At 38.4% G+C, this 25,446-nt stretch overlaps 1 protein-coding gene across 3 annotated transcripts; it reads right to left on the minus strand.

Moving 5' to 3' along the window:
* Positions 1 to 1,001: 1,001 nt before the first annotated feature.
* Positions 1,002 to 20,129, minus strand: ASB15 (ankyrin repeat and SOCS box containing 15). 3 transcript variants are annotated; one of them, XM_062601615.1, is made up of 10 exons: positions 20,061 to 20,129; positions 12,867 to 13,004; positions 11,332 to 11,384; positions 11,100 to 11,231; positions 10,501 to 10,659; positions 8,514 to 8,759; positions 7,756 to 7,927; positions 6,812 to 7,382; positions 6,103 to 6,256; positions 1,003 to 3,550 (listed from the first exon to the last, which is right to left on the minus strand). In XM_062601615.1, the coding sequence occupies exons 2-10, from the start codon at positions 12,980 to 12,982 to the stop codon at positions 3,369 to 3,371; spliced, it is 1,785 nt and encodes a 594-aa protein (XP_062457599.1). In that variant the 5' UTR covers positions 12,983 to 13,004; positions 20,061 to 20,129; the 3' UTR covers positions 1,003 to 3,368. The 3 variants fall into 3 exon arrangements, with proteins under 3 accessions (XP_062457618.1, XP_062457599.1, XP_062457610.1); XM_062601634.1 differs by lacking the exons at positions 10,501 to 10,659; positions 11,100 to 11,231; positions 11,332 to 11,384; positions 12,867 to 13,004; positions 20,061 to 20,129 and adding an exon at positions 8,925 to 8,976 and having other exon boundaries at positions 1,002 to 3,550; XM_062601626.1 differs by lacking the exons at positions 11,100 to 11,231; positions 11,332 to 11,384; positions 12,867 to 13,004; positions 20,061 to 20,129 and having other exon boundaries at positions 10,574 to 10,613.
* Positions 20,130 to 25,446: the final 5,317 nt, after the last annotated feature.

Here is a 25,446-nt window from a genome sequence, read left to right on the forward strand (position 1 = left end):
TTTTTCCTGAGCAGAGAGCTATCCGTTCCAAGGCTCACGGGGAAAAGAGTAGACAGGGGAGGCTTTAAAGGGACTGACTTAGCAGACAGCCTAGAGCTGTGGCAGAGTACACCAGAGAGCCAGTACCGGCTACACAGAATAAGACACACAGATGAGAGCAAGAGACTGTTTGCTGACTAGGTGCACAGTGAAAGGAGAGATGGAAAAGCCAAAAGAGAAGAGAGTGGTTCTACAGAGATAAACACCTCTGAATTTATGTTACTTTTCACCATGCAGACCATAACTAAACTGCTGAGTATTTTAGAGGCTTCTTTCTGTCCCCAAAGCAGACACAAAAGACCGCTGTTTCGTGACTCTCTCTCTCCACACACAACTCCTGTTCTGTTAGCAATAATCTGAGAAGGAGCATGAAGAGCCCGAGCCAGAACGCTGACTCCTGCAGCACAATTTTCCCCCACTGATAGCACGGGTCAAGCATCTACCGCACCAGCTTCCAAGATTAGATGGTAGCCAGCGCATGGAATTTGTGTGGAGCACACACAACAACGTTATGGGCCTGACAGGGAATGCCTGATCGTACCCAGAACTTGCTGCCATAGTTTGGTGCTTGATTGAGCTCTGTAAAAAAACTTAAAGCTACAAAGTCTCTCTCTCTCTGGTGCTGCAAAGGCTGATGTAACCACAGTTGAATGTCTGGCTCCTTGGAGAGCTCATCAGTCTAGCGCAGCTGTTTGTGTCAGATTTTATGAGAAACAGAGACTGAATTATACCCCTGCTTTCAAACATTGTTTCCAACCTGATAGAAGTCCTTACCACAGAACATGCTTGAATCAATGCCAGGGCATTTAATTACTTCTGACCATTTAATTACTTCTGACTTCTTGCTGATGGGGTGGACATGCCATGGAATTGGGTTGCCATGGAGCACCCCGTGAGTCACACCCAGAGAGCTGAGAAAACAAAATCCCTAGATCGCAAGGGTTCAATCAGAGTCCAAGTAAGGAAAAAAAGTAGTAGTTTTCCCTAGCACTTTATTCTTGCAGCTGTGGCTGCTGCCTTCCTCTTTTCACAAAAAGGCCAGTCCTAGACTACTTACTTTTCCTGCTCCCACCAATGCACACTTAACTCTAGAAAAGTAAAATTTAATGGTCTGGCTGCAAAATATGGCATTCAAAAGACTGTGTTCAATTCCTAGCTGTGTCATCAGCATGACATGAGGTAAACAGTTTCCTTTCTGTATCTTTCTCTCCTTATGTACCCTTCAAAACTTAAGTATTGCCTCCCCCTTCCTTTGCAGTTCAGAGATGTCTTAGAAGCATCCCAGATGCTTTCTCATGTCATGATAATTTCTTTAACGCTTGGGGGGGGGGGAAGGTCTTCAGTAAATAAACATTTTAAACATTTTCAATGTTGAAGAAAAAAAAAGCTTTAAAACAGGATTAGGCCACCTTCTGTCACGGGCTACCGAACAACAAAAAGGGTTCCAGTTGTATTGGTTAAAGGATGTATCCAATAATATCATGGCTTTTTAGCTTACCTCATGATATTTCAAGGACTAGTCCATGATATTTTTAACATTTATGGCAATATGCTGTCCTAGAGCTGAATGCTGTGATGCCAGAGGTGATTTCACTATTGCCTGAGGCATGCATAGAGTCCTAAATATAAACCTCATCCCATGAACTAAAATTACTAATGGAATTTGGCTCTAGCCACTGAAAGGGTTTAAAATCATCTGTCTAAATCATCATGTCCTATTTGATCATGCTTCCTTTGCTAGTTGCAGTATACTGTATTAGATACGTGACTATTCAGATTCTTATACTATGGTCACTGTATTCATCAAATACTTCTTTTTCATCTTGGACAAAATTTCTGACAAAAAACAGAGGACAAGTCTTGGAAATCCAGATGACTAGTAATCCTACTGAAACCAGAAGCAATAATTAAGTCATCTCTTTGACCCTCTACATGTCACAGATCAATAATTTTTATTCTTTACATTTGGTCCGTTACTTCTGTTACCAAGGAGAGATCCACAAAGGGACTGATGAAGTTGCCTCTGGAAATGGAATTTACATCTCTAACCAAGTTATTTGTGGTAATTATATACAGTAAATAAACAAAAAATAAGGAGAAATTCTGAAGAATGAGGAAAAAATCCCCAGCCCACTGAGTAGGGCAGAAGGATGCTTCAGCTGATCTTTTGTTTGTTTGCTTGTGTGTGTGTGTGTGTGTGTGTGTGTGTGAAAGACAGACAGAGAGAGAGAGAGAGAGAGAGAGAGAGAACTAGGACTAAATGTTTTGCCACGCTCTGACTTAAGCACTATATAATGCTGACATCCACCATCTGAAATAATTTGTGAATTTAGGGGCTTTGAATGCCTTTTTTTTTTTTTTTTTTTTTTTTTTTTTTTTTTTAAGGGATGGTGGAATTGCAAAAGGTGGAAGTGCTGTCCACTTTTAATAGTGTAGTTCAAAGACTATTTAAATAGATGTATTTCCCTCTAGGCATGTACAGAAATATACTGCCAAGTGCATCACAGCATGGCTAAAAGTGTGGTTTAGTCAGATTTGGAAGTGATCTGACAACTCTGTAGGAACCATAATTAAATTTACGACATTATTTCTCAACTAATCAAGCAACAATATGCTGCTTGATATATTTTTTTGTCCATTAAAACCCACTTTTTCTTTAAAAAGTCTATATAAAGTCTCTCAGACTTTGCCAAGAATTATACTATGCTGTCCTGCATGCACAGATGCTGTACCTGGGAACATACATGCAAAAACAGCAGAAAAGGAATCTATGAATTTTTTTGGAGACCTTTATAATAGGATCATGATTTTCAAAATACAAAATGTGTCATATTTCAGGCCAATTACGTGACAGAAAAGTGCAGTTAGTGTGCCAAATTAAATTACACATTTCTTTTCCTAATAATCTGATGCCAAAAACTGAGAGTAGCAATCATGTTTATCATCTTCATTAAGAAGTCCATCAGGAAAATTCTTCCTGAAGTAATCATTAAACACGATTTTTATCCTTTATTTACCTAAATTCTCATTTAGTGTTCTAATCAATTATTATAGTCTCCATATTCTAATTTTAACCTGTAATTGAATAATACAATGTTGAGTTAAAACATAAAATCTTAAGTTGAGCTTTAACATGCTAGCTTTTGAAAAAAAAATTGTTCCCATAAAAAAAATCTATTTACAACAAGTATCAGGGCATTCTGAGCCACAAAACAAACTAAACAATTCTCCAACTAGTCAAAAATAGTAAAGAAATGAGTTAAAGTACAGATTGTACACATTTAAAAAAAATATTTTTTTAAAAAAAAAGTTTTTTTTTTTTTTTTTAACTAATCTAGATGTATCCCTTCTCCATACAGATCATATTCTTTATATAAGATATAGTTCCTGAGGACTGGGGGAAGTGGAAACTTCTTCATGGACTTCATGGACTCCAGTTTCTGGAGTCTCCTTAATCCCATGAGTTTACGTATTTTCAGACGACATAGATGCTTCAATGAGCGAGGATTATCTAAAAAAATAGCAAGAAAGAAACAGTGGGAAAAGTGCCATCAACAATGACTGAATCCCAATTCATAATCTCAAAACATGCTCTAATAAAATTAATATCAAAATCTATTGCCTTGGACTGCTATTAATTTGCCACTTCTGAATGAAATATTATTCTTTTACTTCCAAAATGTGATGCTATATGTTGTTGATATTTCATAATCAACCTTCATCTTTCCTCTATCTGCCTAACATTATTATCCGTTTTTGGAAATATGCACACAGTACTGCATCTCCAAAGTATCTGAATAACTAAACCAGGACCTTATTTAGAATAGTAAAAGGTGAGTGGTAAAAGATCTCTCCTTTCTCCAGGTGCACATCTTAAAAAAACGGATGCCGAGGCCAGCCATGCAAACAACCTGGCACTTTCAGTTTCTGCTGTATCAATATGGCAACATGACCAGACCTTATCATGCTTGGAACTGTTTAGTCTTCTAAATAAACACTTATACGAGAATTGACATCACTGTAAGAGCTCAATTTAATTTAGCTGTCCTGAACATATCAATGCATTGCAACATACTTGAAGTACTAGTACTTAAGACAATCAAATTATTTTGATGTTCCTGTGACAATAGTCAGAAGGATTTCCTCTATATGCTGGTATAAACTATCACAGCAAAATTAAATATAGAGTATCAGCTTTAATTCTAAATATTTTGCTCTTAAACAGCTGATATTAAATCAAGTTATATTTAAAAATTACAACATAAAAAGTTAATTAAAATTAATGAATGCAAAAATAACTATTTATATGTTTCCCCAACAGAACAATGTATAAGAAAAAATAAGGAAAAGATAGATAAGAATAAAAAGGTTATTTTATGTTAGACGTGTTAGATGACCCTCCAAAGGATTTTATCAATAAATACGCAAGTTTAATAAACTTCAAAACTTGTATTAAAATTCATTATCTAAATTTCAAAACCATAATCCCAGTTTATCATCTGGATATTTATGGAATATTTTCCAGTCAATTTGATCATTCATTATGCAAAGCCTACAGCAGTCTAGTTTATATCCTGGTATATAAACATTTTCACATACCAAAAGAAATTGCCAGATGATTTTCTAAGGACAATTAGAAATTCATTCTTTGCATTAATTGAGTTTTGGAGATCTAAAAGTATGTTTATGTTTTCAAAATATTATTGCAAAATCTATAAAATAATTCATTTAAAATAATTTTAAAAAATTGCATCCTGTATTACTAATGCATTATCTAAATTTACTATCCTTCAAAATGTGGGAGTAAGTTATCCCACATAAACATGCAATCACATACTCTGAGTTACCAGGTGAATATGTCAAATTTTGTGATCTGATTTATGAGGTTAAATGAGAAGCTAATTAAAATCAAAGGAAGTTTCACTTCCTTTGGTGCTTCCCAGTGTATTTTTCCCAGGCTCATTTTTTAAATGGGAAAGGTTTCATTTCACCACTGAATTGGAAAGGAAATAAAAACTCCTAACTTTCAAAGCTTTCTTCTGAGATGCTGGCAGATCTTGAAAGATCTACTGGACCTAGGAAAGGGAGGTTGGACTAGATGATCTCTTCATCTAGTCCCTTCCAACCTTACCCATTCTGTGAAAACTATAGATATATAACTAAGAAGCAAGATTCAGCTAAACTAACTTATGGTATCCACAATATAAATATCCATTAAACTGAATTAGATGTCCATACTCCCCTTGTAATAATGAAAAGAAATAATTATCTCAATTTATCTCATCTTAATATATGTCTACAGTAGGTGAGTTACTTTCTAGAAGTTTTTCTCCACACAGCTAGCTCAGATGTAGACACTTATATTGTAGATTTTTAAAGGTAAGGGAGGTGAAGCCTATCTTTGGTGTCACCAAAGGTGTAAGGCCCAGGATAATTTGTAGAGTTTTAAAAATAAAAGCATATACAGTAAATATTATACAACTAGTGTACTAAAAATGACAATCCTAAATGTGTATCGTTTAAATCAGAGTTCAGAAATGATGATACAATTGTGATGGTGCACTTACTGTCACCACCTATAACGCTGAATAATCTGGGATGTAAAACCTGCTCTTAAGATATTCAACAGACAACGAGTAGAGCTGAAGGATCAAGGGAGCAAAAAGAAAGACAAACATGTGAGCAATATTCCTCATTAAAAATGTTCTGTCTCTCACAGCAGTGCAACGGCTGGTGTCATAAAAATGCATGCATTGATACGGAGCTTGAGAAGGACCTCAACAGTCCCAGCGGACTAACGGGGCTTCCCGCAGAACAGTGACGTTCTCCGTGAGAGTAATTCTCACCAGGTGTATGCTTGCTGTATCTCAGTGAAGTTAGCTAATGTATGAGCAGTGGCAACAGGCAAAGATAAGTCTCAATGTGAGAAATGGATGAAGGATAAAACCTGCTGCTTAGCTATTACATGGGAACTGTAAAATATTTTGGATGAATATGGCCTATTAGAGGCAGTTAAAGTCTCCAATAAATCATAAAGTCATTAACTGCAAGTTAGGTATTTACCCAGTATCTGACGTATTTCTGGCCATTCCTTCTGTGTTTCTAGGACAAACTTAATTTTTGTGCATAGAGGAACATAATCCATATAGTCAATGAAAATACGAACCACTTTTCCTGCTAAATGTTTCAACCAAGGAACGGCAATAAAGTCACAGAACTGAAAGGGAAAACACATTAAATAATCATTTCAAAACCTGTGCAAAACAATGCCAAAATAACAAATTTTAAAGCAATTATAGAGGATAATTAAAGTATTAGAAATAAACTAATACCTAGGTACATTACTTCAAAAGTCACTTGCTTCCATGCTTAATTTTTGTGATCCCTTAAGCTGTCTGGACAGGTTTGAAGGCCAATATCTGTGATAACATTGCTATAATTTCCTGCACTATTCTGTTTGACAGTGATTTCTCTTTGGAAATACATCTATTCTATCAGCTGGGACAGAAACAGAAATTCCAATTTCTTGCCCTGTGGCATCTTAAATCTTTCTTCCTAAATCTGTAATATACAAGCCCAAAACTAAAGTCGCTTCTCACATATAATTTTCTCCATCTCAGAGTCAAAACTGAAGAAAGGCTCTTTTATTTTTTAACATCTTTTAAAAGGGTATTTTGCTAGTATCTTAATCTTAATTCTGCACAATAATCTGGAAATTTTAAAACTGGCTAATGAAAAAAGAAAAGTGAAGAGAAGGAAGGTATGTATTTACTGGATTATCCTTAATTACAGAAGAAGTCCATCCTGGGAGAATTTCTTCCTCTGGAGTTGACCACACAAAGGAATTTCCAAAGATATCCTGATGCATACAGTCAAAACACATCTCCACATTGTATCCATGATTGAGCAAGAGCCTTAACATCACCTCATCATTCAAGGCATACTGAATGGCACTGGGGAAATGGGTATCATTGACTAGCATAAAGTAGCAGTTGACATTTGCTCCGTGGGATAGAAGCAGCCTTACTATTTCATGATTACCAGCTCTCACTGCCACAAGGAGACAGTTTAAAGGATCCTTGTTCGGATTTGCACCGGCTTTGAGTAATATTTCAGTGCAGAGAATGTCATTGTTAGAAACGGCAAAATAGAGTGCTGTTTTCCTTTCATCATCATAACTGTCTGAAATATGTTCAGCCAACAGAGTATTGACATCAAAATCACTTTCAATAAGGAGCTCTAGACATTGCAAATTCTGGCCATCTGCTGCTGAGTGAAGAGGGCTTAACCCACTTTTCTGGATTGCAGTTTGGGATGTGACTGGAATGAGATATTTCAGGGCCCTAAAAAACAGTGAAGAGAATTAGTAAGGCATCACTCTCTTGCATGAAGAAAACAGACCATCATCCAGCTGTATGCTAACTCAGTAGACACTTTGCACAAGAAGGTTCCAACACAGAAACATCTGTTTTGAGCCATGTCAATGGGATCTTGTGTTAATTTTGTTTCGGTGGTTTTCACTTAGCTCTAGGTAGTAAGTTTCACATTTTGTAGTGTATGCACTAAAATAACATTTAAAAATGAATTCATATTAATGAATACAGATAATTCTGAAATATAAATCTATATATTTGCATGTTTAACACAGTCTTCTCCCATTTGACCTTGAGCCACAGAGTATCTTAAATAAAATGTGAAGCCCAAACTCATACTCACAAGTAATGTCCCTCATAAGCTGCTTTGTGTATGGGAAGCAGTCCTGCATTATTAGGCACGTTACCACTTCCTCCATACTCCAAAAGAAGTGCTATGCAGTCTGGATTACCTCCTCCAGCTGCATCAAATAGTATCGATGCACCGTCATCTGCTAAGGCCTGGACATCTCCACCTTGAAGGATAGGGAGTTTATTGTTATATCCCAGTTAATTTGCAGATTATCACAAATTATTTTCCTCCTCATTTTCAGAAGAAAAGAAGAAATATTTCTTGTGGTAAATTTTAACCTCAAAGGGAAAACATAACTTGAACAGATACAAATGCAAGTGTTGGAAAATGCTCACTTGAGTGAGGTCTGCTTTGAACTGAAGCTTTTAACTGAGGTTTTTCAAAATTCAAAATACATTTAATTTCAGTAATTAATACTAATATAATTCTATACACTTTTGGAGGGAAGGAAGGGTAAGAAGGGCAGGCGAAGGGAAAGGAATGAAAGTCAGAGAAGGAAAGAGAGATATAGCAGTAAATCCCTCTTTGACTGAAATGGATTGATAGCAAATCTATCACTTTTTTTGCATACATTATGGAAACGCGTAACTATCATTCCAGTCCATATTCACATATGCTTCCTTTCCTTCCAAGAATCCAAATCTGATACATTGATGCACGTCCTTTCCTTTTCTATTATTACCTCAAAAAACCTCAGCAACCAGACAACATATATGTAGGTGCATTTTTTAAAAAATTTGACTACATACCTTTATGAATAAGATGCTCCAGGACATCACAGTGACCATATTCAGCAGCAACACCTAATGGTGTTACTCCATATCCATCCCTGAGATTTGCATTTCCACCATTCTTTAGAAGAAGAGAAACAATTTCTTTGCAACCCTGTTTTGCAGCTTCATGCATTGCTGACCAACGTTTCACGCACGGCTGGTGGATATTACAATTGTGTTTAATCAGAATAGACACCATTTGAAAAGAGCGCCTTCTTATAGCTTGAAAGTATTAAAAAAGGAAGAAGATGATACAATTAATTTTTCAGACATATTGTCTTGAAAGTTAAAAGAAGATTTAGTAAGTCTAGAAAAGTGTTTTCTTCTGTACTAATACGAGGAAATTAAAAAGATTTCCAGTTCTAGAAATCTGGGGATTAAACTCACTGGTAAGTAAGTAGTGATATCCACTACACGGGAAATGAAGTTTACAGCACAAGTTGTAAAATATATTAGTTTGGAATACTGAGAGCAAAAGCAGCATCAGTCAGATTCTGAGTCAGATTCTGAGTAAGCAGTAGTGATTTCTAGAAAAAAAAAGGAGCAATAAAAATGATACAGTATTAGAACCAAACATTAATGAATGATGGTACAAACCTCATAATGCTACCAGAAAATTACAGTTGTTACTTAGTTATCTGGTATCTCTAAGCCTAGGGTGTACTCTGTGGCTGCTGTTAGCCAAAGTACAATTGACATTTTTCACTCTTACAGGCCACATTCTGCTCTTTTGAGGGGAAGTTTGAAATTTTCATGGATAACTACAACTTGAACTTATCTACATAAAAGATCCAGAGTAAGAGTCTAATTTCACTTCCGAACTATCCTTAGGAATAATGGATCTCTCCACTGGTTGGAAACGAGCATTAGGAGTTAGTAAATTTAACTTTTGTGAATGTTCCATTATATAAGCCAAAGGTATTTAAGAGGCAATAGTCTTTATAATTATGCATAATTGCTTTGAGGTAGAGTATTATTTAACGAACCTGAAAGTAGAAATTATCTCACTAGATAGATCTCACTTCTTCAGCATTTACCTTTGTTAGTACTGAACAACCTTTTAACCAGTTTTAAAATTAAAAGGAACAACTAAATCATAACTAACTCTGAGTATCATCTATTAAGTGTTAACCACCTGATTCTCTGTTATGCTGAGTCTAAGACTGAAATACATGATGCAGACCAATATCTACTTGCACATCTCAGCCTGCAGTGATATAAAACCACAAAAGCATCATATAAACAATACATAGGTGATGACCTCATTTTCAGGAGTTTGTGTAGGGAAATATTTATGGAAATAAATTGTCATTAAAAGGGAAAGTATCCTTTACATCGGTGTTAGTTGTTCTTTCCAGGATTCATTAAATAGCAAAGGCTGAAAATAGTGTAGAAGTTTCAGACTTAAAACAACTATAAAGAGCTGAGACAATATAAAGCAAGATATTTCAAAGTAAGCCCCTAGAAACACCTTAGAGCCTTAAAATCTCCAATAAAAACTACAGACCCCAAAGTTGAAGTAGCAACTTACTCTTTGTACAATACTCATACCTTAAGATGGTCAAATAGGATCTAGCTGCTAAAGGCCTTAAGGTATCTGAAGATACAGAGAAGTTGTCTTGAAGAAAATAAATAGGTATCAGTCTCTTAGGAGTATCCTTAAGAGCAAAGTTTCAGGTTGGTGATCACCTTGGGCATAGCTAGTGCTGAACGGAATGCAGGGCACATTTTAAAAAGTGCTGGATATTAGTTTCACCTAAAAAGATGACCATCGTTTAAAACATATAAGCCGACAGAAGTACTTAAGTGAGTAAAGATTACTCAGAGTTGTAAGTATTTGCAAAAAAATGGGCATAAATTGTTATAGTCAGGTTTTGAGTCTGCAGAAATAAGACATGCCAGTTTTGTTGAGGGGAAGCTCTGTAATTCCTTTTGCTTAAACACAGGGAAAGGAGGCAATTACCAATAAGAAGTGGAGTTTCTCCTTTGTCATTTGTGGTATTTGGCCAAACGCCCTTTTCCAGTAATGTTCTTACATTTTCCACAAAGCCAGCTTTTGCTGCCAAAGTTAATGGTGTTTCTCCATCACATGTTTTGTATTCCCACATTGTTTTATAAGATGCTAGAGTTAATAAAGCAAAAATAAGATAAAATGAAAGCATGAAGCTGTTAGGACATAGACATACACCAGAAATCCTTACATACCAAATCTTTATTAAAAGTAATTATGCTTAATTTAATCTAACTAATACTGCCAGACTGAGTACTGAACAGTAATTTTTGCTGTACGTATTTGTAGATTTTTGAACAAAGCATTAAGAAATGACCCAAGTTCTTTGTTCATGTAAATTCATATGACCTCCCGAAAATAAAATTTGTCTGATATTTGAACAACACAGCAAGATGCTCCATGGAAGAATTTGTTCATACTTTCTTTAGTAATCAGTCCCAGCCTATTTCTGTGCATGCTTGCCTATTGTTTGCCAAAACAGCTGCCAAAAGCAGCTTGCCTTTGCTGCTTCCACTATCTTGGGTCTTATGTGATATCTTTACCTTACTCACCATCCAAAATGACTTCAAGTATTTGCTGAATTGGCTGAGCTGCAGCCTCATGCAGTGGAAACCACCCTCTTTCATCAGCTTCATCCAAAGCATATTTCTTTTTCACAAGGTCTTGAAGCCCAAATACTTGGCCTTAAAAAAATCCAATAGATAAATGAGATGCAGTAGAAAAAAAACATATGCTAAAAGCTCAAAATTTTGCATAAGGGCTATTTTATTTTAAGGGTTTTACCTTGCTTTATGGCTGTTACAATTTTCCTATTTTCATCACTAGGTGGTACAAATCTATCATAAAAAAAAGCAGAAGATAGAAAATACAGCCAAATAGTAGACATATTACATGAAAATATTTATTCAATATTTGTCATTTGCTTCTTATCGGAGCCAGTTTTCCTTCAAATACATTAGCTGCAAGATTATCCTTGTGACCTCTTCAGTTATGCCTGTATTATGGAACTTCAAAAGTATTCAAAGTTCCTAAGTTAGATGCAATTCATGTTGCCAGCTGACCTCATGAGGAATCCCCAGAGCATATTCTTCATGTTCCTTTCTCCTGGTATAGCAGTTTCCAGAAGCTGTGAAGTGATCTGATAAATCTTCTAAAACTTGGAACAGAAGTGGATTAAAAAGTGTATTTGTCACACAGTACAGAAACAGGCCTTTCAGATCCAGAAACATTAGCTATTAAAGGACAATTTGATGGCATCAGAATATCAACATTCATTAATGAAAAAGAGCTTGATGGCATCAATGTTACAATTTTCTCAGAAAATGAATTGTCAAAATTTTTAACAGTATCATATAAACCTGCATGTGGTAGAAGCTGAATGCTGATGCTTGCTCATGCCTTGAGATATTTTGGTGATGAATACATCACAATAACTAGATCAGAAAATAAATAAATGAATAGTCAAATAATAGAATATCTAGTGGCTTTACTGAGAGCCTTCAGTAAAAAGAGATTGATTTCAGTCTTACAATAGGAGCCTCTCATGAGGACCTAAACTTCCTTGAGAGCTCACAGGAAATTAGCCAATTGAGACTTAAAGTTCTACGTCTCCCTGTCAATTTTAGGTAGAACATTCTGTAGAAAAAAAGAACAATTATGGGATTATCACCAAAGAACTTCTATTAAGGTCACATTTTGTTTCACAAATATATTTTTTAAAAGAATACAAATGGCCTAACAAAACAAGGGCACATATTAGTTAAGCCAATTGAATTTAATCTTCCTAAATTCTCTCTGTAAATCCCAAAGAGATAGGTTGCTCTAGCAGGCAATTCAGAGCAGAAGCTCTGTTCAGCTTTTAGAATGTTGCCTGTACAGCACAGATCCTGAGTAACTCCAGGTAGATAATTTTTGCCACCCTAAATAGCTCAGTTGAGGCCAACATTTTCTAGTCAAAGGAACGAGTCTTAACCATATCATTAGTCATGTATGAATCCTTGAGGGATCATTCCTGAGGGCTTTTTGTTGTTATTTTAGTTTGGATTTTTGTTGTATAAGCAGTTTGAGAATTAACAAATCAGATGTTCTTGTCTTTTAAGTTCGATCCTTCAGAAATGGATGAAAAAAAAACCCACAACATTTTATTCTGTTCACTCTTTTTAATCATTGCTTCAGACAGTGCTTCATTAGAGAGACAGGTAATGGCCACACTAAGAATTCTCTTTAGGAAGATATAAAGCACTAAAACAATAGCAGTGCCTCAAAACATTCTAAACATATGGCATAATCTCTTCATGTGTGTATTGAATTCACAGTACCTGTCATTATGGCTGGAAGATACTGATGGCCTGGGTGCATTTGACTCTTGAATGCTAAGCTGTATGGCATAATCAGTGAGCAGATCTTCAACCAAATCTTCACTTTCATCCATCATTTATTATGGAATAATGAGCTCTCTTGAAATACACACAAAAAATGCTTGCTAAGGATCACATGCTGCAGAAGGTATATCTGAATATTTCTTACAATAAAATCAGGTGTTTCTATAAATTTGTTTTAATTTAATAATATTTTGGTGAGTTATTCCTGTTTGAAAATGATAGAAAAAGAAACAACACTGGAAACATTTGAATTGGGAGTACTGGACGTGCTTTTTTGGAAAAGCTCTTTTTATTACTCACACATTACATTTACCATCTACAAATAAATATTAGACAATGTGTGAACCATAAAACAAGACACTTCCTCTTTAGAAAGCTAAGGTCATCAAATCAGTGGATGTATGATTTCTACAAAGCATGAATAATGAACAATAAACAAAGTTAAAACCTTATGAATGTTTCCTAATCTAAAATAAGCATTCACAAGCAATTCATAAACAAACCATAATACGTACACATTTAAAATTTGTAGTAAAAAAAAAAGAAAAAAAAGAATTATTTACAGAGAAAAACAGCTATTCAGAATCAAATATGATCAGTTAAAAGGATGATGAGCCTAGGGGTGGAGGAGGAGGAGGCAGTTGAGAGCTTATGGGTAAAGATCAAAGGGCAGGCCAACGTGGGGGACACTGTTGTGGGTATCTACTACAGGACACCTGACCAGGAAGAGAAAGTTGATGAGTTGATGAGGCCTTCTACAGACAGCTGGAGGTAGCCTCACAATCACAGGCCCTGGTTCTCATGGGGGACTTCAACCACCCTGACATCTGCTGGAGGGACAACACAGCAAGGCACAAACAGTCCAGGAGGCTCCTGCAATGCATTGGGGATAACTTCTTGTCACAAATGGTGGAGGAGCCTGCGAGGAAGGGTGTCCTACTGGACCTTGTCCTTACCAACAGAGAGGGACTGGCTAGGGATGTGAAGGTTGGGGGCAGCCTTGGCTGCAGTGACCACGAGATGGTGGAGTTCAGGATCCGGCAGGAAAGAACTAAGGCAACAAGCAGGATTGCAACCCTGGACTTCAGGAGAGCGGACTTTGGGCTCTTCAGAGACCTAATTGGTGGAATCTCATGGGTTAAGGCCCTAGAGGGACGGGGGGTCCAGGAGAGCTGGCTAGTATTCAAGCATCACTTCCTCCAAGCTCAAGAGCGGTGCATCCCTATGAGCAAGAAGTGCAGCAAAAGGGGCAGGAGACCTGCACGGGTGAGCAAGGAGCTCTTGGCCAAATACAGACAGAAGAAGAAAGTACACAGACTGTGGAAGAGGGGACAGGCTACTTGGGAGAATTATAGGAATGAAGTCAGAGTATGTGGAGATGCAGCGAGGAAGGCTAAGACCCAGTTGGAATTGAGTTTGGCAGGGGATGTTAAGGACAACAGGAAGGGCTTCTTCAAATACATCAGCAGCAAGAGGAGGACCAGGGAAAATGTGGGCCCGCTACTGAATGGGGTGGGGGCCCTGGAGACAATGGATACAGAGAAGGCAGAATTACTGAATGCCTTCTTTGCTTCAGTCCTCACTGCTGAGGGCAGCCCTCATGATTCCTGCAGCCTGGACATAAGGGAGAAAGTCTGGAGAAGGGGAGACTTTCCTTTGGTTGAGGAGGATAGCATTAGAGACCTTCTGGGCAGGCTAGACATCCACAGATCCATGGCCCCGGATGGGATGCACCCACGGGTGCTGAGGGAGCTGGTGGATGTTGTTGCCAGGCCGCTCTCCATCATCTTTGAAAGGTCCTGGAGAACTGGAGAGGTGCCTGAGGACTGGAAGAAAGCCAGTGTCTTCAAGAAGGGCAAGAAGGAGGACCCAGGCAACTCTAGGCTGGTCAGTGTCACCTCCATCCCTGGAAAGGTGATGGGACAGCTCCTTCTGGATGTCATCTCCAGGCATATGGGGGAAAAGAAGGTGATCAGGAGTAGCCAGCATGGATTCACCAAGGGGAAATCCTGCTTAACCTATCTGATAGCCTTCTCTGATGGAATGACTGGCTGGGTAGATGGACGTTGTGTACCTTGACTTCAGCAAGGCTTTTGATGCTGTCTCCCATAACATCCTCCTAGAGAAGCTCTGGAAGTGTGGGTTAGACGAGTGGACAGTGAGGTGGATTGAGAACTGGCTGAAAGGCAGAGCTCAGGGGGTCGTCATCAGTGGCATGGAGTCTAGTTGGAGGCCTGTGGCTAGTGCCGTCCCCCAGGGCTCAGTCCTGGCTCTCATCCTGTTCAACTTCTTCATCAATGACCTGGATGAGGGGACAGAGTGCCTCCTCAGCAAGTTTGCTGATGATCCCAAGCTGGGAGGAGTGGCTGATGCACCTGAGGGCTGTGCTGCCATTCAGAGAGACCTGGACAGGCTGGAGGGTTGAGCAGAGAGGAACCTCCTGAGGTTCAACAAGGGCAAGTGCAGAGTCCTGCACGTAGGGAAAAATAACCCTAGGCACCGGTACAAGCTGGGGGCTGACCTGCTGGAGAGCAGCTCTGCAGAGAAGGACCTGGGAGTGCTGGTGGATGACAAGTTGACTATAAGCCAGCAATGTGCCCTTGTGGCCAAGAAAGCCAGTGGTCTCCTGGGCTGCATTGGGAAGAGTGTTGCCAGCAGGTGGAGGGAGGTGATCCTGGCCCTCTACTCAGCCCTGGGGAGGCCTCATCTCGAGTACCGTGTCCAGTTCTGGGTTTCCCAGTACAAGAGAGACATGGAGCTACTGGAGAGAGTCCAGCGTAGGGCTACAAAGATGATCAGAGGGCTGGAGCACCTGCCCTATGAGGAACGTCTGCGAGAGCTGGGCCTCTTCAGCCTGGGGAAGAGAAGACTGAGAGGGGATCTCATCAATGTCTGTAAGTACCTGAAGGGAGGGTGTCAAGGGGACAGGGACAAACTCTTTTCAGTTGTCCCATGTGACAGGACAAGAGGCAATGGACAGAAATTGAAGCACAGGAAGTTCCGCCTGAACGTGAAGGGGAATTTCTTCCCTGTGAGAGTGACGGAGCACTGGACCAGGTTGCCCAGAGAGGTTGTGGAGTCTCCTTGTCTGGAGATCTTCAAGGCCCGCCTGGATGCAACCCTGTCTAACATGCTGTGGGTGACCCTGCTGAGCAGGGAGGTTGGACTAGATGATCTCCAGAGGTCCCTTCCAACCTTACTGATTCTATGATTCTATGATGATCATCATATTTATTCAAGATTACACAAAAATCAAATTAATTCATAAAGATTAAGAACTAACTTGACTCTTTTTTTTTCATGGAAAAACAGGTTTCTTTTCTCTTTTCTTCATCTAGTGTGGTATTGCCAGCAGATATAAACGGTCCACCGCGTAATACTGTTTGGACACAGTATCTCAGACTTAGAAAGCCCATGTCATCTCATTACTGTTTGTGTGCTCTTCACCCAGTTCTGAATTCAAAAGAACTTTACTAGTTTTCAATTGCAATCTGTATTCACTCCCCCCTTTCTTGGTGGAGGTCAGAACATGGGGATGCCTTCTCAATTAAAAATATATGGGATTTGAGAGACATAAAATCAAATGCAAAAAATAATAATGTTAATATATTAATGTACAATATTTTAGACTTGACAGGTAATAATGTATAACAAAACATCACAATGATCTTGTATCATTAATTATCACTTGTAACGATCATTAATATGGTCAAAAAAGTATCACTACCAAATCTTGCTTTACTCTTATACTGCCAATTATGTACAAATGTTTGCAAAGATCTTTAACTCTCTGCACTATTCCTGAGGTCCTGAATTTTATCGGACATTCAAAAGACAAGCCATAATGATGCTTAAATTTTCCTGGATTAGGTTCTTAGTGATTATTTTCAAGGTTTGAGAGTATTTGGAAAGTTCAGAGAATTAGTAATGGAATATGCTGCATCTTTTAACTATAGTCACTAGTTTAAATTTGATCTGCTCGTATCACCAACTTTAACTATAGCTGATGTTCAGTTGATGGTCAGTATGTTTTGTGCTAGTGATATCACATCAGTCAAATGCCTTACTAGCAAATTATATGTGGAAGGTCAGGAATGTTGCCTGTAACATCATTTTCCTGTAGGTTCTTGAAGTTTAAAATATGGTATCTATAGATCATAAGAAGTTTGTAAAGAACAAAAGCTTACAAATTAGTATTTGAGATACAAGAAAAAATACTAACAGTATTTCTTTCTAGAAGGAAGTTTCAGTAATTAATAACTCAATCAAAATATCATATCCTGTATTATAAGCCCACCCATAAACAGTTTACTATTTAGTGTAGTATGATAAAGCCCACAAACAAAAAATTAAATCAGTGAGATTCTGAAACAGAATGACTCCGAAGCTAAAAGTCTCTTTTGATTCAGATTCATTAAACTAACACTAACTACAGATTCACATCTCTTTCAACATGTATGCATTAGTAGCAGGGCCCAAGCTTTTTAACCGCACAGATGGCCAATCTGAAGGCAAATGTGTGTGTTGGGGGAGAACACCTCAGTCCCATTTCATCATAGAGAAGTCTAGGCTAAAGAATTCTCTCTACTTACTTTTGTGTTTCTAAACAGGGCTTCAGTATAATGGGTTGAAAAAGATTTCATACCCTAGCTAGCTGGAGAACTGGTCATCATAATGCAGACACAAGTACTAAGACATTTCATATGCAATCTAATGTTAAATCTTCTGTAAGTCATGTTCATGCTCAGAAGTTCTGGAAGTTATGTTCTGGCACAGTGAACTTTAGGTAGAACTCCTTCTGGAAAAGGATTTCTGAAATTGCTGAGAACATTGATCAAGTTTCCCTTCAGTTGCAGAACAGTGTAAACTTCTCCATATTTTTAAAAAGAATTATAAAGATGTTCTGAAACTCTTACAGTCAAACCAAGCTTATGAAAGCTTATCAAAATTGTAGGAGCAAAACAATTAAGAGAGTTTTTTCTACATTTCCCCCCAAGTTTGCTTTACGCAAAAGGAAGATATCCCTTGTCAAGCTTTCAAGGCACAACAGAAAACATGGGAATGTCAAAAAACTATGTAAAATAAAGTAGGTGAAGATATATTTTCTAAATGTTGTCACGTTTCTCATTAACAAGAATCTAAAATTTTCCTTATCACCAACAAAAGCCATGAAACTGAGCCTCCGCTCTTCAATTCTTACTGCTGGCAATGCACTTTGTTGACATGCAGGAAAATTTTGTCAGGGTTCTTTTGCTTTATTTTGCTCCCATCTTCATAAAAATGTTTCTAATTTTGATGGTAAACTCTTTGTGTAACATTTGTAATTTCTTGTTTCCACCACAGCAGCTTAAAGGTAAAACAGTAAACCACCTTCCTTTTCTTCATACCTTCTGTTTAGAAAACCTTCTGTCTGAAGTCTTTGTGCTTGTCAAATGCTCTCCCTTTCCATTACTGAACCTTGTGAGAGTCCTGCCTTTGAAGCAGGATAGCTAAATTGTATCTGTATGGGTGGACTTCCATGCTCTGCAAAGCCTACTGAAGTTGCAATTCTTAGGAGAATCAAGTGCTAATGTTTGTTTACTATTACATTACAGTCCCATCATATTATATTTACTTTTGAGATTGAATCAAATTATGTGAATGGAAAGATTGCTAGAGACTTATATAGGCTTTGGATTAGGCCCTCACATTGCAAGCTTTTTTGAAAGATGGATGGTTTGGTATATTCCTGTTACTTTATTGTTCATAAACATTCCTAACATTTGATAACAAGTTTAATCTTGTGAGGTGATAAATACCTTCCAACTTTACAGATTCCACAAAGGGATTAAAAGCATACAGCAGTTAGCAGGATAACTCTAGTCAGAAATTTAGTAATAAAATCCACATATTTTGTGAAAAGAATATATTGCCTGTCCACATCCTCCTTATCTCTGGATTATAAAAATAAAACAGTTTACAGGTCATCATATAAATTTGTTTTCTTTTTGCTGATTGTATAGCTTTTTTTACCTATTTGGTCAACTAACTCCTGCTTTGCTGTATTCCCCAGAATTGATTATGCCACAGCAAGTACTGAGCTCTGCTTGAACACAAACTTAACTGAAAGTTTAACTCAGTTTAGCAATGCTTTAAAAATGTTGTGTATGCTGTTCTCAAAATACTTTATCCCACAAAAACAAATATATTATAAAAAGGAAAAAGTTAAGAAGGTAGCAAGTGACTGTGACATGGTAAAATAAGTATGATAAAGCAAATAGCTCGTCATACCACAAGTGGTGGACGCATTACTAGAGGTTTATAAATGCCCTGAGAGCTTGATTTGCTATATCATTGCTGGTAATATGCTGTGCTGAGGTGACAAGATCCAAATGAAGTCTGGATGTTCCACGGGGATCACAGTGGAATATAACAGTGGCTAGTACACTGAGCAGCGGTAGAAACACCCCTCTTACATGAGGTAGCAGTGAAAAAGTTAAAATACTCAGTAGCAAAATTTTCTTTCATTTGCTCATGGAAATTCAGTTTTTCTATTACCAGAGATCACTAGAAACAACTGCAAATGCTTATTCTGAACAAATTTTAGTCTTTGCATTACCACGAATATTTTTCTGAAAAAAAATAAGAGAGTTCTCTGTCCTTTTACTGACTTTGTTTCCATTGTTTCCTGATAATAATTACAAAGATTACTTATTGTTGCTTTTTAACTTTGTATTATGGGCATACTTACTGTGAAATAAAAATTCAGTGTTTCCTAAAAAACAGTTTGGCTTCCTTGAAGTTAATGTTTTTTTCATTGCAAAGGGTCTGAAATACTTGTTAATCATGGAAATCGGGTCTTTTTGTAGAAAGAAGTGTATCAAAGGTTTATCACTGTTAAACACACAGTTACAAAATTAATGTTATGTGCGTGTTAATGTTATTCTAATTTCTTATCTTTAAAATAAACAAGGCAAACCTAGCTTAGCTCCCTATAAATAGAAGGCCCTTAGGCATGCAGTCTCAAAGAGGTTATTCATAGTAATAAAATAATTAATAACACTCTAAATTTGGATTCAGTATATTAAATGTTATTCACAGTTTTAAAGTATTTCACTATTAGTCAAATTGGCGAGCACAACATATTCTCACCTTTTCAACCCATTATCTTGTCACTGTTACTCTTGGGCCTGCCTTTCGAATAGCCAGGAATAGGGCCCTGCAAGCGGAGGTGTCCTGTGATATTTCTAAAATTAAATACACAGTTGCTAGTTAAATTAAGGTCTGACCTTGTGCAACTGTAATATAAGCATGCTCGACCCACAGGAAAGTATTACACGTGACTTCTCTAAAATCTCATGAAATGTAACTTCAGGTCTAGATGGCATAGTAAGATTATCTGCGTCCTCATTGGTTCAAAAAACTCTCATTAAGAAAACAAATTCTTTGCCAACTTACTCTCAATGGCTGTATTAACAAAATCTGGTAACATATCTACATAAATCAAAATAAAATAGATCTGAGGATTAGCCTTGAACTAGTCTTGGACCCTGTTACATTACATCACCAAATATTAATCACTTTCTCTGAGGATTATATGCAATGCTTTCTAGACTGACTGAGTCAACCACAGTACTTATTTAAATAGATCTAATAACTTAAAATTGGACAAATAAGCATGAAACAGAGCACCAAAGGCACTAGTAAGGCAAAGCAGAGTAACTCAAGAGTAGTATCAAGAACAGCAGTGCCCAACAAGATAAAAACACAGGCATAGGATAAGTAGGAAACCGATTTTTTTTTCCTAAAGCTAGACAGACACTAATGCAATATCTATTAATCTGACCTGGTTTTATTAACTAATTAAAGTTAAAAAAAAAAAAAACTAAAAAAGAAATACTGCAGATCATAGAATCAGTAAGGTTGGAAGAGACCTCTGGAGATCATCTAGTCCAATCTCCCTACTCAGCAGGGTCACCCACAGCATGTTAGACAGGGTTGAATCCAGACAGGCGTTGAAGATCTCCACAGAAGGAGACTCCACAACCTCTCTGGGCAACCTGTGCCAGTGCTCCGTCACTCTCACAGGGAAGAAATTCCCCCTCACGGTCAGGCGGAACTTCCTGTGCTTCAATTTTTGCCCATTGCCTCTTGTCCTGTCACATGGGACAACTGAAAAGAGTTTGTCCCTGTCCCCTTGACACCCTCCCTTCAGGTACTTACAGACATTGATGAGATCCCCTCTCAGTCTTCTCTTCCCCAGGCTGAAGAGGCCCAGCCCTCGCAGACGTTCCTCATAGGGCAGGTGCTCCAGCCCTCTGATCATCTTTGTAGCCCTACGCTGGACTCTCTCCAGTAGCTCCATGTCTCTCTTGTACTGGGAAGCCCAGAACTGGACACAGTACTCGAGATGAGGCCTCCCCAGGGCTGAGTAGAGGGCCAGGATCACCTCCCTCCACCTGCTGGCAACACTCTTCCCAATGCAGCCCAGGAGACCATTGGCCTTCTTGGCCACAAGGGCACATTGCTGGCTCACGGACAACTTGTCATCCACCAGCACTCCCAGGTCCTTCTCTGCAGAGCTGCTCTCCAGCAGGTCAGCCCCCAGCTTGTACCGGTGCCTAGGGTTATTTTTCCCTACGTGCAGGACTCTGCACTTGCCCTTGTTGAACCTCAGGAGGTTCCTCTCCGCCCAACCCTCCAGCCTGTCCAGGTCTCTCTGAATGGCAGCACAGCCCTCAGGTGCATCAGCCACTCCTCCCAGCTTGGGATCATCAGCAAACTTGCTGAGGAGGCACTCTGTCCCCTCATCCAGGTCATTGATGAAGAAGTTGAACAGGATGAGAACCAGGACTGAGCCCTGGGGGATGGCACTAGCCACAGGCCTCCAACTAGTCTCCGCACCACTGATGACGACCCCCTGAGCTCTGCCTTTCACCCAGTTCTCAATCCACCTCGCTGTCCACTCGTCTAACCCACACTTCCAGAGCTTCTCTAGGAGGATGTTATGGGAGACAGCATCAAAAGCCTTGCTGAAGCCAAGGTACACAACGTCCACTGCTCTGCCGTCATCTACCCAGCCAGTCATTCCATCAGAGAAGGCTATCAGATAGGTTAAGCAGGATTTCCCCTTGGTGAATCCTTGCTGGCTACTCCTGATCACCTTCTTTTCCTCCATATGCCTGGAGATGACATGCAGAAGGAGCTGTCCCATCACCTTTCCAGGGATGGAGGTGAGGCTGACCAGCCTGGAGTTGCCTGGGTCCTCCTTCTTGCCCTTCTTGAAGGCTGGAGTGACACTGGCTTTCTTCCAGTCCTCAGGCACCTCTCCAGTTCTCCAGGACCTTTCAAAGATGATGGAGAGCGGCCTGGCAACAACATCCACCAGCTCCCTCAGCACCCGTGGGTGCATCCCATCCGGGGCCATGGATCTGTGGATGTCTAGCCTGCCCAGAAGGTCTCTAATGCTATCCTCCTCAACCAAAGGAAAGTCTCCCCTTCTCCAGACTTTCTCCCTCATGTCCAGGCTGCAGGAATCATGAGGGCTGCCCTCAGCAGTGAGGACTGAAGCACAGAAGGCATTCAGTAATTCTGCCTTCTCTGTATCCCTTGTCACCAGGGGCCCCGCCCCATTCAGTAGCGGGCCCACATTTTCCCTGGTCCTCCTCTTGCTGCTGATGTATTTGAAGAAGCCCTTCCTGTTGTCCTTAACATCCCCTGCCAAACTCAATTCCAACTGGGTCTTAGCCTTCCTCGCTGCATCTCCACATACTCTGACTTCATTCCTATAATTCTCCCAAGTAGCCTGTCCCCTCTTCCACAGTCTGTGTACTTTCTTCTTCTGTCTGTATTTGGCCAAGAGCTCCTTGCTCACCCGTGCAGGTCTCCTGCCCCTTTTGCTGCACTTCTTGCTCATAGGGATGCACCGCTCTTGAGCTTGGAGGAAGTGATGCTTGAATACTAGCCAGCTCTCCTGGACCCCCCTTCCCTCTAGGGCCTTAACCCATGAGACTCCACCAATTAGGTCTCTGTAGAGCCCAAAGTCCGCTCTCCTGAAGTCCAGGGTTGCAATTCTGCTTGTTGCCTTAGTTCTTTCCTGCCAGATCCTGAACTCCACCATCTCGTGGTCACTGCAGCCAAGGCTGCCCCCAACCTTCACATCTCTAGCCAGCCCCTCTCTGTTGGTAAGGAGAAAGTCATGCAGGAAAAATAGAATTATCTATATCAAATTGAATAGTCACAAACTGAACATAACAAATTGAAACAATAAACTTGTCCTCAATTGTTCTAATCAAATGAAATTTTTAGACTGTGAACTCTGAGGAGCTGACATAAACAGGCAGATACTTATTGCAATAAATGTTCAGAACTCTACTGCTTCTCTGTGCCCCATGCTTTGTTTGCATTTGTAGAACTATGAAACTGTAAGCCTAAGCAGAGCACTAAATGCATGTCACCTTTGGGCATAAGATCAATAAAACAATTTAACGCTAATAAATAATATTCACTTCAACTGCTTTTGTAAGTGTGTAACTGTGAGATGCCTCCAAAACAAAACTGTCAATAGAACAGAAACAAACAGAAGCAGTGCTGAAAACCTACTCCACAGCTGGCTAAGAAATAACACATTTTTATATATTAAAAAAAATATATATAATATATACAATTATATAAAAGGTACATGTATGTATATTATTTGTGTGTGTGTGTACATACATACATAAAAACACAGATGTTTTAATTGCTTACCTTTAGCTCTTTCATTTCCATTACATCAGCAGGACACTACTAGAAGTAGTACAAATCCATATTACAAGCATAGTATTATTTTGCTTTTCAAATTGTTTTCAATACTATTTTGTATTGTTATGTAAACAGCGTGTGATTCTGATCTTACATAGCTATTAGGCTTCAATCCATCAGTCAATTATGTTTCATACATGTAAAGCCAGAACAAATGAAATAAGACTCTTGTCCAGATATTCAATCATATGGCAATTTTCAAGACTTCACATTGTGAGATAAACTCATTGGTGAGACAAAAAAGGGAAGAGAAGTCACAGCTATAGCAAGACCTTCTTAGGGTGCCTACACACTAGGTACTGAGAACACATAGGATTATACTCCTAATGGCATCCCCAACGTTAAGACAAGTAATAAACTGTAAAATGCTATGCAGGTTTTTCTTTCAAGCCTGGTAATTATTGTATGTCACTCTGATAATACTTACGCACTTATGGTCTGGGAGTTGTTATATTTTAAAATACATAAACTACCTTTTGAAACATGGTTTAACATTTTAAGGAATTTGTTACTGAAACACTTCTGGGTTTCTGATAGATTTTATCAACCATCTTATCAATATGTCTTAATACTTTTATCAACTGTTTTATCAGTATGTCTTAATAATTTGTATTCTGTGCTAGGATGTGGCAGGGACACCTGTCTGCTCAGGTTGTCTAAACAGATGATTAAAACTAGTATTTGGATGTAGCTAATTGGGCTAAGGAGGACCGCCAACCACAGAATAACTTCTGCTGCGGTTGGTTATGAATCATGTACTAATCTGGTTGAAACACCACAGAGAATGGAAAAATACAGAGATGGCCCAATAAGAAGGCCTGAAATTTTTAAAGAATTTCACTTTGAACAGACAGATTCCCCGCTTCTCAGAAAGGCCATGTTCAGAAATCTCAGACCTCTTTGATGCAATTCCAAAGAACACTCAAGCATGGAGAAGCACAGACAGCACATTCTAATAGTAACTTTGTCAATCAGTTTGCTTCAATCATGCACCTCAGGTAGCCCATGTCTTATTAAAAGACTGATTTTCAGTGAACATTTTGTGGTAGTCTGTAAGCTCAGTTTGTTTTGTTTTATCAGTTACAGGGGAAAGAAAATAGAGCTTAAAAGTAGACCAAAAGAATTATACAGAAAAAATTATACAGAATAAATACAATAGGAACAGTTACAGCAAGTCCTACTGTGCAAAATTTACCCTTTAAATAATCAGCTAGATCATTAAGATAATTCTTAGTACAGTGCCAACTCAATCTTCATCTGAACATCACATCTATCTCTACTGTTAACTTAAAATGTATTTTTATGGCTTATTTCTTCCATTCTATTACAAGTCCCTTAATTAACAAGTTTCTGTTTTTCATAGGTATTCTACATCTTTTCTGTATTTATGAACTGATTGCATTAAATCAGAAATTATTGATTTCTCACACTCTATTACAGTTAACCTTTTTGATTCTGCAATGAAATTTGCTCCTTTTTAATGCAATTTCCTAGTCACCCCAATGTCACAGCTAAAATTCATAAAATGTATATGCATTATTCATAAAATGTATATGCATCATTAAAACAATTCCAAAAGAGTTAGTAATTCTCATAAGTATTGCTGAATGGAGGTAGAAAGTTATTGACTTCAGTATAATAACTACATGTGCATACAGCCTTTAATACAAAAAGGAGAATTATATTAATAATCTAATTGTTTACAGGCATATGTCTCATTTGGACCCTATATTGG

Source organism: Rhea pennata, chromosome 1 (assembly GCF_028389875.1).
Source record: "Rhea pennata isolate bPtePen1 chromosome 1, bPtePen1.pri, whole genome shotgun sequence".
Taxonomy (NCBI): Eukaryota; Metazoa; Chordata; class Aves; order Rheiformes; family Rheidae; genus Rhea; species Rhea pennata.

Excerpts from the sequence above, each read along its gene's own strand:
- ASB15 (XM_062601615.1), bottom strand. The coding sequence starts at position 12,982 with ATGATGGATGAAAGTGAAGATTTGGTTGAAGATCTGCTCACTGATTAT. Across the intron at positions 7,928-8,513 it reads GGAGCATCTTATTCATAAAG|GTGGAGATGTCCAGGCCTTA; the intron begins GTATGTAGTCAA and ends CTATCCTTCAAG. Across the intron at positions 6,257-6,811 it reads CTGTAATTAAGGATAATCCA|TTCTGTGACTTTATTGCCGT; the intron begins GTAAATACATAC and ends TTTCCCTTTCAG.